This window comes from Aedes aegypti, chromosome 2 (assembly GCF_002204515.2).
Source record: "Aedes aegypti strain LVP_AGWG chromosome 2, AaegL5.0 Primary Assembly, whole genome shotgun sequence".
Taxonomy (NCBI): domain Eukaryota; kingdom Metazoa; phylum Arthropoda; class Insecta; order Diptera; family Culicidae; genus Aedes; species Aedes aegypti.
Window position 1 is genome coordinate 80,120,988 of NC_035108.1, and position 17,707 is coordinate 80,138,694.

Here is a 17,707-nt window from a genome sequence, read left to right on the forward strand (position 1 = left end):
TAACCCTGGAGGAATTTCGGAAGGAACCTTTAGAAGAATTCTTGATAGAATCCCTGACAGAACTCCAGGAGGATGAAATCTTAGAAGTATTTATAATGACATCCATGAAAAAATTTCTGATGGAATCCCAGCATTACCTCCCAATGAAATCTATTGAAGAACTCCTGATGAAATTCCCAGAGAAACTTTCAATGGAAACCTAAGAAGAACTTCTGATAGAATCCATGGAGGGACTCCTGATGGAACCATTAGAGAAACTCTTGATAGAATTTCTGTAGAAATTCCAGGTAGAATCTCAATGGAAACCAGGAAGGTACTCCTGATAAAATCCCTAGAAGATACCATCAGAAGTTCCAATGAAATCTCTACCTGGAGGAAGTCCTAATGAAATCTCTGAAGGAACTCTTGACGGATCCCTATAGGAACTGCTACTCCCTGGAGGGTATTCTGATATTATGCCTTGTGAAACTCTTTATACAATCCCATGAAGAAATCCTTATAAAATTCGTTGAGGAACCCCTGATATAATCCCTAGAGGAATTCCAAGTGCAATCCCCGAAAAAACTCCTGATGGAATCCCTGGACAAATTTTTGAAAGAATCCCTATAGGAATTCCAGGTGAAATCTCTGGAGGAACTCCCGATGGAACTATTGATATTTTTCCCAGTAGAATCTATGTTCTAACTGAATCCCTATAGAAACTCCTGATGGAATCCCTACAGAAACTATTGATAGAATCCCTGGAGGAACTCCTTATGAAATCTCCAAAAGATACCCTGATGCACTCGAGAAACTTCTAATATAATATCTGGAGGAATTCCAGGTGGAATCTCTGAAGCAACTTATGATGGAATCTCTCGAAGAACTCCTGATGGAATCTCCATAGGTATTCTTTATGAAATCTCTGTAAAAATTCCTGATGGCACTCCGGAAAGAATCTCTAGAGGAACTCCCAAGGATATCCCTAGAATAAATCATGAAGTGAATTCCTCAAGGAAATACTAATAGAATCTCTGGAGAAATGCCAAGTGGAATATCTGAAAGAACTCTTGATGAAATCCCTGGAGGAACTCCTGATGAAATCCCCAGAAGAACTCTGATGGAAACCCTAATAGTAATGGTGTTTCCTGATAGAATCCCTATAGGAACCCCTGATGGATCCCTGGAGGAACTTCTGACGAAACCCATAGAGGAATTCCTGAAAAGACGATCTCGTGTTTAATTTTCTAGAAAAACTACTGATCTCTAGAGCGACTATTGATGGAATCCCTTTCTTTAGGAGCTCCTGCTGGAATCCTTGGAGGAACTTTTTTTTATATTATTTCCTGGTAGAATCCTTACAATAAATTATTTTTTTTTTTTAAAGCACTCTGTGCTTGTGGCCACTACTGTGCCGGAATCAGTTCTCGCGTTCAGTATCATAAGAGCGTAACTGCAGTGATCGATTTCTCTTCATCGATTTTCTCTTTGGATGATTACTAGGTCGGGCGACTGTTTTCGAGTACTATTTTTAACTCAGTACAAAGTACTCATCATCCTTTATCTTACTGCACCGTAAAATGTTACGAGAATCAATCGATTTTCGTGTAATAATGCAAAAAGAAAATCGACGAAGAGAAATCGATCAATGCAGATACGCCTTATGATACTCAACGCGAGAGTTAATCTGTATCTTCTTTACCGATACAGATCTATTTTTAGCTTATCTATATTTACATCTTCTTTCACTCTCTCCTACTCTTTTACTCTCACACCGAGCAGGTAGGAGAGAGCTCTGCTGTTAGTGAGGCTAGCTGCCTGCGAAGAGGGTCAGTTTGTCTCAGTCACCATCTGATACTGACGGAGGATGGATGTGCTCCCCAAAGCACAGTCCTCCGTGAAGCGCCTTCTGTTGGCTGGACGGGTTTTTTGTGGAGGGGCTGGGAATCGAATCCATGACCTTCCGCTTATGAAGCGAAAGCGTAACCTCAAGGCTACAGAACCCCCTATACAATAAATTCTAATGAAAACATTTAAGTTCTGTCAGAATTCCAGGTAGAATCTCAGACGGAAATCCTTATGGAAACCTTGGAGGTACTCCTGATAAAATCCCTAGAATAACTCCTGATGGAATCCATGCAGGAAGTCCTGATGAAATCTCCGAAGGAACTTGACGGGATCCCTATAGCATCTGCTACTGAATTCCTGATAATATGCCTGGCGAAACTTTTTAAACTATCTTAAGAAGATATCCTGATAAAATTCGTAGAGAAACCTAATGGATAATAATGGAATCCCTGGAGAAACTTTTGAAAGAATTCCTATAGGAATTCCAGGTGGAACCTCTGAAAGAACTCCTGATGGAATCCCTAGAGGAACTAGGGATGTTTTTCCTAGTAGAACTTCTGTTGTTATTCCTAACTGAATCCTAATAGAAACTCCTGATGGAATCCCTTCGGAACAGATGAAATCCCAACAAGAACTCCTTTTGAAAGGCTCAGGGGAACTCCTGCAGAAAAATATGCTAATTGAATACATTTGGTGAATATATCAACTAAAAATGATAAGCTACTTTCTGGAAGCTTCTTGATGAGGATGTAGAAAATTTCATCATCGCCAGGAGATTTCATATACTTGAATTTTTCAATAATAGTTCTCACTTCTTCCAAATCCGTCTCACAGACATTTTCGGAAACGTTCTCTTGATTGAGAATATTTTCGTAGTCCTGAGTAACTTGATTTTCAATTGGACTAGTAAGTCCTAAATTAAAATTGTGCGCGCTTTCAAACTGCATAGCAAGTTTTTGAGCTTTTTCGCAATTAGTTAGTAATTATTTGTTTTCCTCTTTCAATGCTGGTATTGGCTTCTAAAGTTTTTTTCAATATTGTTGACAATTTCCAAAAGGGCTTAGAGCCAGGGTCCAATTAAGAAATCTTATTTAAAAAATTTTTGTTTCTTAATTGTGCAAAACGTTTCTTGATTTCTTCCTGCAAATCTTGCCATATAATTTTCATAACAGGATCGCGAGTGCGTTGAAATTGCCTTCTCCTCACGTTTTTAAGACGGATCAAGAGTTTAAGATCATCGTCTATGGAATTGCAATGCTCCTGTTGAAAAAAAAAAATCCAGTACCGGTATTTTACCGGTACTACCGGTACTGAGCGGTTCAGTACGGAAATACCGGTACTCGTCATAAGGAGTCGGTACTTGGAACCCTAGCTCGAGGTCAACTCATGAAACCATACTTGAAACAAAAACAAAAATCATGGTTACTACCTTCAATCAGCTTTCCAAAGAATATCTGTTCCATGATTCAATATTTTCATGAGTCGATAATCCCTCAAATATCGACTGGAAGTTTGGCTGTAGTTTAGATTCTGAAGTATTTACTTATGGAATTTTCATGCTGAATAGCGCCGTTTGGTGGGTTAATTTCGAATCAAACGGATTTTTACATGTTAAACATACTTCAGCCTTGGACAGAATGAAAAACCTTGTTGAAGACGTCATTTTCATGACTATGCAATCACGATCCTAGATATTTGGGTTGGAAATATAGCATACTCAGTATCATCATCTAGTGGAAGAATTCCGAACCATGTGTGGCCCATCACAATTTTGTACTTGATTTACTGAACCATTAGCTGAAAGCTTCATCCAATCGGGATTCTCGGATATTAGCAATCATAAATATTAATGGATGAATTTTAAAACTTGGGGTCCTTCGCATTCAGACTTTTAACTAACGAACAACAATACTGAAGATGTAATATTTCTTAGTAATGAGGATATCTCAGGATCATTTGTTTAGGAATCAGGATACAAAGATATCTGCGTTCGAAAAATTGCATGATCACTAGCACCGTTTTGTGGACGAATTCCGAATCAAACGGCACATCATATTTTTACTCCTTGATCTACTTAACAGCTTTGCCGAAACACCATAATGCTACAATATCGCTATCCTGAGATAGCCGCGATCAATATACAGCATGCTTAGTAGCGCCATCTAGTGGTAGAATTTCAAGTTGGGTGGCCTATCACATGCTAGACCTTGACGTACTCAACACTTTTGTCGAAGACGTCAACTTTTAGTTAATCGGGATCCTGAGATATCTGTTTTCGACAAATGTTTTGTTCACTAGCGCCACCTGGTGAAAGACTTCCGAATTGAATAGATCATCGCATACTAGTCCATGAACGACTGAACAACTTTGCCGAAAACACCATCTTTCTAAAATATCGGGATCCTGAGATATTTGTGATTGAAATATTGCATGCTCACTAGCACCATCTGATGGCAGAATTCCAAATTAGATGGCCTATAATATGTTGGTCCTTGACCTACTAAACAACTTTGTCCAAGACCGCATCTCTCTAGGTAATCAGGATCCTGAGATATCTGTGTTTGAAAAATTACATGCTCACTAGCGCCAACTGGTGGCAGAATTCCGAAACAAGCAGCCTATCACATGTTAGTCCTTGACCTACTGAACAACTTTGTCGAAGACAGCAAAAAATCTAGATCCTGAGAAATGTGTGTACGAGATGTTGCATTGCGAAATGTTCACTTCGACGGTTCCCCCGGGGCAGAATCCGATGGCCACTGGAAGTTAAGGATGGTTTCAAAGTTTCTTTTGTCCACTGACCATTTAGTACCGTTAAGCTGGAGAAATTTTCCGAAGACATCAATATTTTATCTGGCCTAGCTTTGGATTGACAATCAAAATAGCTCCGTGTGTACTCAGTACACGATGCGACCGCTGGTGTAACTTTTATTTTTGAGCGACTGACGGAAGGTTAATGGAATCCCTTGAAGTATAGTTTAAAACAATTTCATCTAGAGATTCACACATAAAAGTTCGCAATAATGCATCGAAAATACAACCACATGCATCTTAAGGAGTTCCATCTCTTTACTCCTCGAAGGATTTCTCCTTATTTTTTCTTATAAACCTAGCAGAAGCTTATGGAATCCAATAAGGGTTTATTTTAAACGAATATAATATTATTAAGCTACTTGAAAATTTATCAAAAAGATTTTTCTCTGTATTTATTCTCGTACGATCTTTATTGGACTCCTAATTAGTTTCAATAAATTCAACGGCCAGGGATTGATTCCAGGAAAAATCTTAAGCGGAAGTCTGAATTTCTTCTGGACTTTAATTACTAATCAAGAAGATTATCAACGATATATAAATATGAAAGCGGAAAAGAATATTAGAAAACTACAAACTATAAATTAAACTTGATACACAATCAGTTGGTTATTGTTTTTTTTTTCATTGACTGGGAGGGGGGGGGGGTGTCGACGGACCTCCCTTGCCCCCTCTGGGTAAGCGCATAACCATCCGGCTCAGTGTTTTCTTGACTTCCGTCAACCAACGCTGATTAGAAAAGCCAACACCGTGTATGCGGTGTTTAGCAGCCCAACGAACGCCAGAGTTGAAATTTCAAACAGTCCAAAACAGTTCATCAGCATTCCTCGTCGTGCATTGATCCATATAATCATAAATGAAGTCCTAAATTCGATATACTTTGAGTGATGTTCGCTGCTGTATGGCATTCTAGCACATAGCTCAAAAATGACACTGACCATTGCGTCGGCCTATACATACCCAAAATGTAATATTGAATTGAAAGAGTACTAAAATGAATGAACTCGACATACTTCTTCCTGAAGTGAATCAACCAAGCGACACAGCAAATAGTACTCCAGTAACAAATATGCAGCTGCCGATGTTATCGCTGCTGACATAAAGCTAATTCCTGTATCAGTGGTGATGAAGAAGAAAGCTCCAATGCTGAGAATAGAGAAATAATGGACCAGAACAAACACTTCTGCAATCAATCTCTTTAGAATTCCCAAAAATCTGAAATATAATATTTTCTTTGAGATTAAAACAATACAAAATCTGTTACAAATCAAGGACCTCCAATATTCCGTTTGCTGGAGCAGGACCTCCCTTAGCTCTCGTGACATGCAATCAAAATAATTGTCCGAACTCAAATCAGACAAAGCTATCAGTTTTGTGAAACGGTGGGTCAACATTCTTAGTTTAGCACGCACTCCTAACAGCAAAGTAGCGGCACATGTCAAGTTAGAGAAAAATCTAGGATGAACTCCAAATGAAAGAAAATTCACGGCAAAGCAGTGGATTATGCCTGATATTATTTTCCCTGTTCTCTTCAATTGAGGTGGCAATAAAAATGCATTTTGCATAGATGAGTTTGGCACTGCAAGTAACACGCTATCCACGACAATAAAACCTGAAAGCAGTGCAATCATTAACCTAACGTATCGATTGAATTTATGATACTCATAGTCGTCAAAGACTTTGTCACCAGAGTTGACACGATCACTGATGATGAATTGCCGCACAACTGTGATCCGTTCATGGAGCAATGCGCTCAGAAACATCTTCATTGCAGCGCTAAACCAGGTTGCGAATTTCATGATTTCCCACATTTTCACGGGCAGGTCAACTCTGTAGGTGTTCAGCGAATGCTCCAATTGCAGAAGGAACACGATCCCTTGGCTAACAAATAAAACGTTTGTGAAGTAGCGAATGTAGTTCTGGTTCTTCCATCTTGGTATTGCACTTCTGAGACCTAAAAAAAATGATAATTGGATTTCGGCTTTCAGTCACGAATTAAGCGTTGATTATTTTAAATCATTGCCAACGTTAAAATATTGTTACAATATTTCTCAAGAGTTCACCTCCAAGTAACAGCATCACATCCAACCACCAGAAGCAATCACCACCTGTTCCACCATCCGACCAGAATTCGCGCCATGTGATTTGTAGAGACGACCACGTGCCTATAACACGCTCCCACGCGGACCGGTAAATTGCAAACTTTCTGCTTCGCTGTCACAATTACAATTAAAATACACTCTGTTGCATTCCGTTTTGCAGTGAATGGAGTATTGTATGTTTGTAAGTCCTCTTCGGGAACATGTCACCTGTGGCATTTCACAACCTTGAAGTTCGAAAAGAATCGAATAGCAGTTATCGACAGGTTGACAAGTTTTACAGTAAACTTTGTCATTACAGACTTTTTGGGAAAAGGTCTTTGTTGAAGATGAAAATGAGTTGAAACCTTGCCTCAAATCCTCAAGAACAAAGGGAATAAAGGGAACTCCACTTTGGCTCCAAAAATTTGGGTGGAGTGGTGAACTGTCACAAAATAAAACGCCGTTTGGCCGAATGCCGTTTGGCCGAACGCCATTTGGCCGAATGCCATTTGGCCGAAAGGGGCATTTGGCCGAATGCCGTTTGGCCGAATCATGAACAAAAAAAATCAAATTGCTACAACGCTGATGTGTAGGATTCATAAGTGTGACCCAATAACTGATAAGCTAATTAATTTGTTGATTTTTATGATGTGACGGGACGTCATGTTTGTCACTATATAAGAGCTCCAAGATAATGATAACATCAACCCTTTTATTCAGGACGAAGTTGTGAACTCCACACTTCACGTTAAAACTCTGAGGTGATGATTGATTCGCCACTGGATTACCAATGGTGTAATAAGGTTTCAAGTGTTTTTAATGATTTCATCAGACATTTTTCCTTCTTTTAAACATAGGCTATTCTTTCTAGTTATACTGGTTCCATCACTATCGGCAATGACTGACCTTATATTTTAATTGGGAATTTTTCCTTCTTTAAATCATCGGCAATTCTTTGTTGTTGTACTGGTTAAATAAATTATTATATGCATTACACTTATTTTAATTTTCATAAGAGATTTATCCTTCTTTTGTTCATAGGCTGTTCTTTCAAGAGGGAAATATTTTTCATAATTAATTTAATTAAAGCTTAAAATACGTTCTCTTCAAAACATATTTTTTTAGCTCAAGGGTTAACTTACACACTCCGAAAAAATCATGCGATTTTACGTATTTTGGCTGCACATAAAAGAAGCGAGCCAAATGACGTGAATTTGTGTCTCATTTTAAATACGATGGTGTCTGATTCGGGAAATGTCAATCATAGCGGCATCGTTTTCATGTCCTTCATCATGTAAAATTACATTTTTCTTTCAATACATCTTTCAGAACCCATTTTTACGTCATTCATCACTTACATAATGTGCCATTCAGTCATAATGCGAATTACGTCCGGAGTGATTTTCATTATTTTTAAGAGTGTAGATGAGATGTCATTCTCCTCCAAGATTAAAATTACAACTTGGGAACTGAACACTGCACCGTTTCTTGAATATAGCAATAAACGACTCGGTGAACACTTACGTCAAAGAAGTGTTTCTCCGTTGTTAAAAGAAGAAGCCAAGACTTGTTGATGTCAGAACTATGACATATATTACTAAGTACGATTCGAGGGATCAAAGCAAGCCGATCCAGCAGAAGGACGAATAAGTTTTAAACTGTTTCAGTTACTGTCAAAAGTTCAAACGCGATGCCAAAACATCTGTTGGTGGCTAGCATAGCATTGAACAACTGCTTACATTTAGGATGTTCTTCTTTCAGCTCTGACTGTTTCTTCAACTAACACTAAAAAGCTTATGTATATCAATGATGATATTTCCTATTTTTATGAATAAGCTGAATAAGTTCTTTGAAATTCATAATAATGCTAAACTGCTAAAAAATCAGTCATTTTTCATCGACACACACTGTAGGTCTCAGCGCATTAGACTTTTGATTAAAAAATATAACTTTTGAACAGCTCAATCGATTTCCAATCTCTTCTATTAGGATGAAAGCTTAAGATTTCAAAATTTTGTTTGCATGAAAAAGTATAAACAGTTATATTGTTTTTAGGAAATTTTCATATATTTTCATGTATTTTTTCGGAGTTTTATATTATTTTTTGAAAAGTTGAAATCTTAAGCATTCATTCCAATAGAAGAGATTGAAATTAGATTGAGCTGTTCAAAAGTTATGATTTTTTTTAATAAAAAATCTAATGCGCTGGGACCTACAGTGTGTGCCGATGAAAAATGGCTGATTTTTTATATTAAAAAATATATATCTTAATAACTAAATAACAAACATCGCTGAAAATTTCACTGTAAACGTAAAATTTTTTGAACTTTCAAGAAAAAATGTGAACGGCAATAGCCCCTTTGGTCCCAAGGCCTTCAAAACACGAAAAAAACGAAAATGTTTGATTTTTTGTTCAGGTAAAATATCAATTTTCGTGAAATTATATATATTTTGTGAATGTTTAGCATACGTTCCATTCAAGAAAGTTAAAAATCGGTCAAGCGGTTCAAAATTTATATATATATATATATTTTTTTTTTATAAAAATATTTCAAAATCGTGATTTTTCTGGTCACTGTTGGAATTGGTCACCCTAATAAAAAAAAAAATCCAAAACCACGTGTGTCCTTATTTTGAATAAGGGACAAAATAGCAAATTTTTACGGAATTCAGTGACCTACTAGATCGGTTTTTCATGGAATGGCTGTATTATTAAAAATATCCTTAGCTATTCTCGAGGAAATTACTCTAGAAGCTTTCGGGAAATTCCTCTGGCATTCTTTCTTGAATTCCACTTGAATTTCACCTAAAAGAAGAGAAAATCAGTTTTTTCTCTGGCTGCTTGGGCACGTCAGGAGTTAATCATCAATATTAACCTCCTTTTCCCGAGCAGCCTAGATAGCCGCGTAGTGTCGGTAGCGGTTGTTTCAACTGGCTAAGAATTAACACTAAGGATTGCCTGTTCCGGTGGTAAAAGTCCACCTCACAGGTGACCCCTAATTTATGGTGTGATGCGTACCGTGCCTAAGAATGAATGGTTAGGGGGGTCTAAATAAAACCTAACCGCAAAAGGAGCCTGTGGGGTACCAGGGCGCCCTCCACAGTATTGAGTCCTTCCTGTGCTACCCGGAGCAATGGTGCAGGTGACCTTGTGTTTCTCCGAGATAATCGGCTGCCCTTCTTCAGTCTCTATCTTGAGGCTTAATAAGGGTGGGATTATGAATATGTTGACATTTAATTTAAATTATCACCTATATGGATTCGCATTATGCGTTTTACACAGTGTATTCTGTGCTCTTTCGCCTTTGGCGACTTTAAATAGATACCGATCTGGTTTTTTCGTTGCTGGTCTTTTTCGTGCTGAGATTGCAAAAAGCTTAATCCTGCCTAGTTTGGGTAGTGGCTACGGTTAGGTTAGCTCAGATCAATCTTCAGCATAAACGAACAGCAACGATCAATCTTTGCAGACTCATGCAAAATGGTGCAGCCCAAGTGGCGCTAGTTCAAGAACCCTACTTTCGTAGAGGGAACTTCTATCTAGGTAACCTTGTGGACCCAGTTTTTGCTACTTTTAGCAAGCTTGAAATGGCAAACTCGCGCTCCATGCCCCGCGCATGCGTGCTCGTTAATAAAGCAATCGTTGCTACACTCATTTCTGAGTTAACTACCAGAGATGTATGTGCTGTCACAATAGATGTTTCTGTTGGTGACCTCAACAGGAAATACGTCTATTGTTCGGCTCTTCGTTCTGCTGAACGATCCGGCTGGAAAAACCTTTGTACAAATGTTTCCAGTTTGAGTGAAGTCAGTCGGTTGAACAAAATTCTTGCAAAATCTAAGGATTTCCAAGTGAACGAAATTCGCTTACCTAATGGTGACTTTACTTCTTCCGATGAAGAAGTTTTAGAATGTTTATTCAATACACACTTCCCCGGATGTGTGGACATAGCATCTACGGATGAACCAAATGTCTTTTCATGTAGTTACGAGTCTCTGGCCTCGGCTCGCATTATCGTAACTACTGAATCGATTCAATGGGCACTTAATAGTTTTGCTCCTTTCAAATCTCCAGGAGCGGATGGGATTTATCCTGTTCTTGTCACCACTTTTGTGGAATCTCGTAGCAGATACGCTATTGAGGCAACTCAATAATTGCGGTTTTCCAACTTATGGATTTGCCGACGACTATCTAGCTCTGATAGTTGATATGTGCATAAGCACCCTATTCGACCTGATGCAAAGTGCTCTACAGGTAGTCGAGAGTTGGTGTCGCCAATATGGCCTTTCGGTTAACCCGAATAAAACATCTATTGTTCTTTTTTCGGAAAGACGAAACCGCGATGGAATTCGACCTTTACGTCTTTTTGGCACTGAGATTAATGTGACTAATCAAGTAAAGTATGTCGGAGTCATTCTAGATTCCAAACTTTTATGGACAGCTCACATTGATTTCAGAGTCAAAAAAGCTTGTATGGCCTTCGGTCAATGCCGGCGAACCTTTGGTAAAACTTGGGGCCTCAAACCCAAATATATCAAATGGATTTACACAACAGTTGTTCGACCAATATTGGCATATGGATGTCTTGTGTGGTGGCAAAAGGGCGAAGTGAGAACAATCCAATCAAAATTGGGCCATCTCCAGAGGATGTGCTTGATGGCGATGTCTGGTGCGTTCTCTACAACTCCCACAGCAGCGCTCGAGGCCGTTTTCGACGTTGCGCCACTACACACATATCTTAAACAAGAAGCACTTTCTTGCTCTTACCGTTTATGGGTATTGGATGTACTGGAGAAAAATCCAGTGAATCGTAGATCTACACACACTTCGTTGTTTCCACTTTTGGTGAATTGGGACAAAATTGTCCTTGCTCCAAGTGATCTCACAATTGCTTGTAACTTTCCTTACAGGACATTTACCACACAATTCCCTTCATGGGAAGAGTGGACGTCTGGCTATTTGGAAAGAAGTATATCAAACAATATAGTATGTTACACTGATGGCTCCCTTCTTGAAGGTAGAGCTGGTGCAGGAGTATATTCTCGTGAGCTAAGGCTGAATCAGTTTTACTCACTTGGTAGAAACTGCACCGTTTTTCAGGCGGAAATATTTGCTCTTATGTGTGGAGTGCAATCAGCACTTCAACAGCGCGTAATGGGTAAAGTCATATACTTCTGTTCAGATAGTCAGGCTGCTATAAAAGCTCTAGCTTCGGCCAACTCAAGGTCGAAGCTTGTTATCGCATGTCGAACTCAAATTGAGGAACTGAATTCAGTCAACTCTGTAAACCTTGTATGGGTACCTGGCCATTCTTCCATCGCTGGAAATGAATTGGCTGATGAGCTAGCTGGCGATGGAGCATCGCATGACTTCATTGGCCCTGAGCCGGCTATTCCAATTTCGAAGTGCTGGGTGAAGCTTCAGATAAACTCTTGGGCGGCAACTCAGCACAAGCAATATTGGAATAGTTTGGAGTCGTGTCGTCAAACAAAATTGTATATTACTGAGCCATCTCCAAAGGTGGCGAAGTATTTAACAAATCTGTCAAAGCAGAATTGCAGTCTCTTGGTCAGAGCGTTGACAGGCCACTGCCGACTCAACTATCACATGGCAAATATTCAGCGTGCTGACTCATTTGTGTGTGATAGTTGTGACTCCGATTATGGAACTTCGTATCACCTGATATGTAACTGTCCAGTTTTTGCGCAAATGCGATTCCAATTACTTGGTAAACACTTATTAAGTGAAACTGAATACAGAAGCCTGAATCTTCAGGACATCCTGTTATTCTTAACCCGCTGTGGTAATGAGCTATAGCCTCTCTTTGCGCTCATGCGTTTTGCAGTGCCCTTTTTAGGGCGCTGTAACCCATTGTGGTATGGAGCTACATGCTCTCATTTCGCTTATGCGATCTTCCCTCTTCAAGGGACCCCACTCCTATTTCCTCCCATCTTTCCCTTCCCTTTCCTCTCCCATCGGGTAGATGATGAAATAGGCTCAAATATGGCGATGGCACAAATCTCCCAACTGGTGGGGAACGTGCCTTTAGAGCCGGCCTTCTGATACCTGATACCTGATAGCTATTCTCGAGGAAATTACTCTAGAAGCTTTCGGGAAATTCCTCTGGCATTCTTTCTTGAATTCCACTTGAATTTCACCTAAACCCTTTTGGGATTGTTCTGGAAATTTCTGATATCTCTCTAAGTTCTTCTGTAAACCCCAGTATTCTTGAAAATACCGTTCTGAGATTTTTCCAAACAATTTTATAGATCCCTTCCAGTATTACTTCTAGGATTCTTCTCGATATCTCACTGTTATTCTTCTGAACATAGCCCACTGTAATTTTTGCGTATATTTCATCGGAGTTTTAAAACCCTGGAAATTAAATTCTTAATTTTTTTTGAAAATACATATTACGGAAGTGTCTACCGAAAATCCTGATGCAATTCTAGCGGATATTTTTAAAAGATTCTTCCAAAGATTCCCTAGGCTCTAGTATTCTTCTGGAATTCCTCCGAAATTCTGGAATTCCTCAGAAAATTTTTCTGAGATTATTCCAGTAGCACTCCAGGGATTCTTATGAAATTGCATCTGGATACTAACAATAATCATCTAAAAAGTTTTCGAAAATCCTTTTAGAATACTTTCGTAAACTTTTCGAGGATACTTTCAAAAACCCTTCTGGTATTCTTATAAAATGCAATTTTTTCGTCAATATCCCTATAATACTTCTGGGTCTCTTAAAAAAATCCTGTTGGAGTCCTTCTGGATATCTTTGAATGAACCTTTTCAAAAACCTTAAGGGTTTCTTTCGAAAATCTTTCTGAGGATCCTCTGAATACACCCTACTAGAATTTTTTTCGAAGATTTTTCCATAAGTTTCAGAAGTAAATCCTTCTAGCATGCTTCTGGATGCCCCCTAGGATTCTTTTTGAAATTCTTCTCGAATACTCCGGGTTTTGTTGCAAAAAATCTTGCTGGAAGGATTCATAATATCTTACAAAGATTCTTCCGGATTTTTTTCGGGAATTATTCCTGCTCTTCCGTAAAGCTTTAGAGATTCATCCGGAAATACTATACCATCCAGATACCATCCAAGGATGCCAACGAAGTTTTTATTCTTAATTCTACCGTAAATCGTTCTGGTGTTCTTCTGTAAATTCCATTGGGATTTGTCAGATAATAATTCAAGGACTTTTTCGAATATCTTTCTGGAATTCTTCTGAAAATCCTTTGGGAATTTCTTTGGGATTGTAGAAGGATTTCCGGAAAAATCCAAGGATAATTTGCTAACAAATCACAGAGAGATTTCTGAATGAATTTCGAGGGAATTTTTGAAAGAATTACTTAAAGATTTCCGTAAAAATCGGAAAAAGTTCCATGAGGATTCATAAAAGAATTACAAATGAATTTTTGGACGTATTTCATAGGGATATCCAAAGCTGCGGAGTTCCTGAAAATTTTTCGGACTGGTTCCAGAGCGATGTTCGGAAGAAGTCCAGAAAGATTTACGGAAGAGTTTTAAAGGGAATTTCAGGGACTATTCCAGAGTTACTTTACTAAGAGTATTAGATTTTCATAAGAATCTCAATGGTATTTTTTAAGAGTCCCAGAGGGCTGTCCGAAAGTTTCCTAAGGGATTTCCATTCAAATTCAAGAGAAGATTTCTTAAGATTCCACCAAGAATTGTGGAAATTTTCCCCGGAAATTAACTGATAAAAAAACGAGAATGGATATTCGAAATTTTCCCAAAAAGATTTCTAGAAAAACTAAAGCAAGATTTCCAAAAAAATAGGATGCGATTTAGAAGAATTTCTAAGAAAATTCCTGACAAATTTTGGATATATTTTCATAAAAATTGTCAAATTGTGAGATATATCTCCGAGAGATATCTAAAAGAATTTCTACAGGATTTCCAGAAGTATTCCATAGGGATTTCTGAAAGAATCCCAAGAATTTGAACGGAATAATCTGACAGTGAAAGAATAGATTTTATACTATAGCTTCAGACGTATTTCCAGGTGAATCCCAGAAGAATTGGAATAATCCTGAGAGAATCTAAGAGGGATGAACAAAAAAGTCCCAAAGACATATAACAATTCCGATTTTTGAAAGAAACGAAAGATTTCTGAAAAAATCTTCAAACAGTATTCAGAAGAATTCCAGATTTTTTTCCAAGAATTCCACCCCTCTGGGAAGTAACCGTAGAAACATTTTTTTTGCAGAATTGCAGAGAAATTTTACGTCAGAAACCCGGAAGGATTTCCATAGAATCCAAGAAGAATTTCCGCGATAATCCAAGAGAAAGTTCCAGGAACATTTTCGGAAGAATCACAAAGATCATAGAGATCACTTTAATAATTTCAGAAGGATTTCCAAAAAAACTAAGAGGAATTTTCGAGAGGGTTTCTCAGACAAATTCCAGGAAATTCTTGAAAGAATCTCTGAAAGTTTTTCTGTAGTATTATAAAGAAATTGTAAAAGGAATCCCAGAAGCATTTCCGGAATAATCCAAAAAGGATTTTTGAACAAAACAGTTCGAGATAGGTTTATGAACGACCAACAGAGGGATTTCCTGATGAATTTCAAAAGAATTTCGTATAAAGGATTTCATGAGGATTACCTAAACACAGCAAATGATAATCACAGTGAAATTTACTGAAAAATTTAGGAAGGATTCCATAAGTGATTTCAGTAAGGTTTTTAAAAGAGTCCTAAGAGGATTTCGAAAAAAAAAAAAACTCTCAGGGAGCTGTGGAATTTCTTGAAGAATCCTAAAGTGATTCAATTTTTAATCTTAAACGAACTTTCTAAAGAATCCCAGAATAAATGAAAGAAGAACATAGAATAGTCATCAATGCATTAACTGTGGTTATTGGGTGACTTATTTTTTCTTTTTTTTTCTGTTCAATCACAATTGTTATTTTTTCCGTGCACGCTTGAGAATTGAATCTGGCCATAGTGAAAAAACAGCGCTGCATTCGTTGAATCCTATGAGCGGTTCCATTTGAATTCGAATGTCGGTTTACTTTTGTATGTTTTGATTTGGCTGAAATTTGGCATATGCTTTCTTTATACCCAAAAATGCCTATTTGCATCATCGGTTCGCCATTTTTACCCTAGCGTTACTTTTGAGACGGGCCTAAGAAAAAAAGCCTTAACAATTTTCAAAAAATTAAAACTCAGATACTATTTGTCTGATCGGTTTGGTGTCTTCCGCAAAGTTTTAGGTTATTGTTGGAACTATCTGGAAAAAATATACACAGTAAAAAAATTGTAATTTTTTTTTTATTTGGAAAATAAAGCTGAAAAATCCATTTTCACAAAAATCGTTTTCTTGATTTTTTTTATTTTTTTATATTTAAAAGTAGACAAAAAATGGAGTCTTTTGCACAGTGAGTCAAGATGGAGAATCATGGACAAAAAAGTTATGATTTTTTGAAAAAAGGTGAATTTTTGAAAATGGTCATAATAAACTTTTTAAATATTTTTCAACTCGATTTTATGAAAGTACGCAAAATTTACAACAAAAAAGGTATACAAAAATCAGGCTAACTTTTACCGTTTTAAAGATACAGCGATTTTAATACAACATTATGATATAACTTTCAATTTTCGGTCATTATAATATAACTTAGAAACGGTTTGTCCGATCAGTTTGGATGCTTCCGCAAAAATTAAGGTTATTGTTGGGACTATCTGGAAAAAAATATACACTGTAAAACAATGTTGTTATTTTTTATATATCGAAAATAAAGCTTAAAAATCAATTTTCTCAAAAATCGTATTTTTGATTTTTTTTTATATGTTGAAGTAGACAAAATATGAAGTCTTTTGCACAGTGGGTCAAGATGGAGAAATCATGGACAAAAAAGTTATGATTTTTTTAAAAAAAAGGTGAATTTGTTGAAAATGGTCATACAGTAATACCTCGATATAACGTAACTCGATTTTTATTTTCGTTATGTTATATCGAGGTTACGTTATATCGAAGCAAAATTTTTTTTTTTTTTTCAAATTTCGTTCAACATATTCAGTGATAAGAAAATGGATCTTAAATTAATGTTGTTGAAATAGCAGGCATTTTCAATATTCTCACATATTTTTTCGATATTTTTCTGTGTTTATGTTTTTTTTTATTTTCAATTTTTCATTTTTACGTCTCTATCGCAGTAATCCTTAAAGAAATGTATTGCACAAAAATCTTTGGAGGAATCCTTGAACACTCAGAAATTCTAAATGAAATTCATGAATGAGATCTTTCTGATATCTTTAAAAAAAATAATGTTGAGCAGTCCATGAACATTTGTAGTAAGCCATTATTAAACTTCAAACATATTGTTATGAGGAACTCGTAATTCTAAAAACAAATCCTTTGAGGAGATTTCATGAAAAAATCACTAGCAAATGTCATTAAAAACAAGAAATATTCTTAACGGATTTTCCATGAAAAGTTTCTGAATCAATACGTAGTGGGATTATCGGCAGTATTCTAGGAGAATTTTGTTGGGGATCTGGAGAGGTTGACCAGTTTGGGTTTAGGATGAGTGCATGGAGAAATCCGTGACGGAATTCCAGGAGAAACATCAATTTGTTTGAGAAACCTTTCAAAGAACATCTGTTAGGATCTCCTGAAGCACTAGCCAAATATATCCTTATGTATTATAAGAAAAAAATATTATCAGATATACGTTACATGGTTTGGCAATGGCAGCGTGGCCCGTCAACACACAAGTCCAATCAGAGTTTGATCTAGTCTTTTTTTAATGCAAAGTCTAAATCAATAATTTCCAATGTTTTCACAGAACATTGCAATGAGTTGCAGGCTTCGCTCCAGAAGGAGCGTAAATGCAACAAAAATAAAAAAACAATGATGTATACAAATGTACAGCAATGACAAAATGTTGTTTTATTTTTTATTTTTTAATTGAGCTTATATCTCACTCGATATTGATTTATGACTGTATTCTGTAATAGTACACGCTTGCAT

The 17,707-nt window shown here is 37.1% G+C and overlaps 1 protein-coding gene across 1 annotated transcript; it reads right to left on the minus strand.

The window, feature by feature from the left end:
* Window positions 1-5,272: 5,272 nt before the first annotated feature.
* On the minus strand, window positions 5,273-6,929 carry LOC110677197. Its single transcript, XM_021848120.1, has 4 exons — window positions 6,702-6,929; window positions 5,914-6,592; window positions 5,652-5,853; window positions 5,273-5,588 (listed from the first exon to the last, which is right to left on the minus strand). The coding sequence occupies exons 1-4, from the start codon at window positions 6,715-6,717 to the stop codon at window positions 5,358-5,360; spliced, it is 1,128 nt and encodes a 375-aa protein (XP_021703812.1). The 5' UTR covers window positions 6,718-6,929; the 3' UTR covers window positions 5,273-5,357.
* Window positions 6,930-17,707: the final 10,778 nt, after the last annotated feature.

Coding starts and splice junctions, on each gene's coding strand:
- LOC110677197 (XM_021848120.1), bottom strand. Junction 5,854..5,913: donor CAGCAAACGGAATATTGGAG/GTCCTTGATTTG, acceptor ATTATATTTCAG/ATTTTTGGGAATTCTAAAGA. Junction 5,589..5,651: donor TTGATTCACTTCAGGAAGAA/GTATGTCGAGTT, acceptor GGGTATGTATAG/GCCGACGCAATGGTCAGTGT.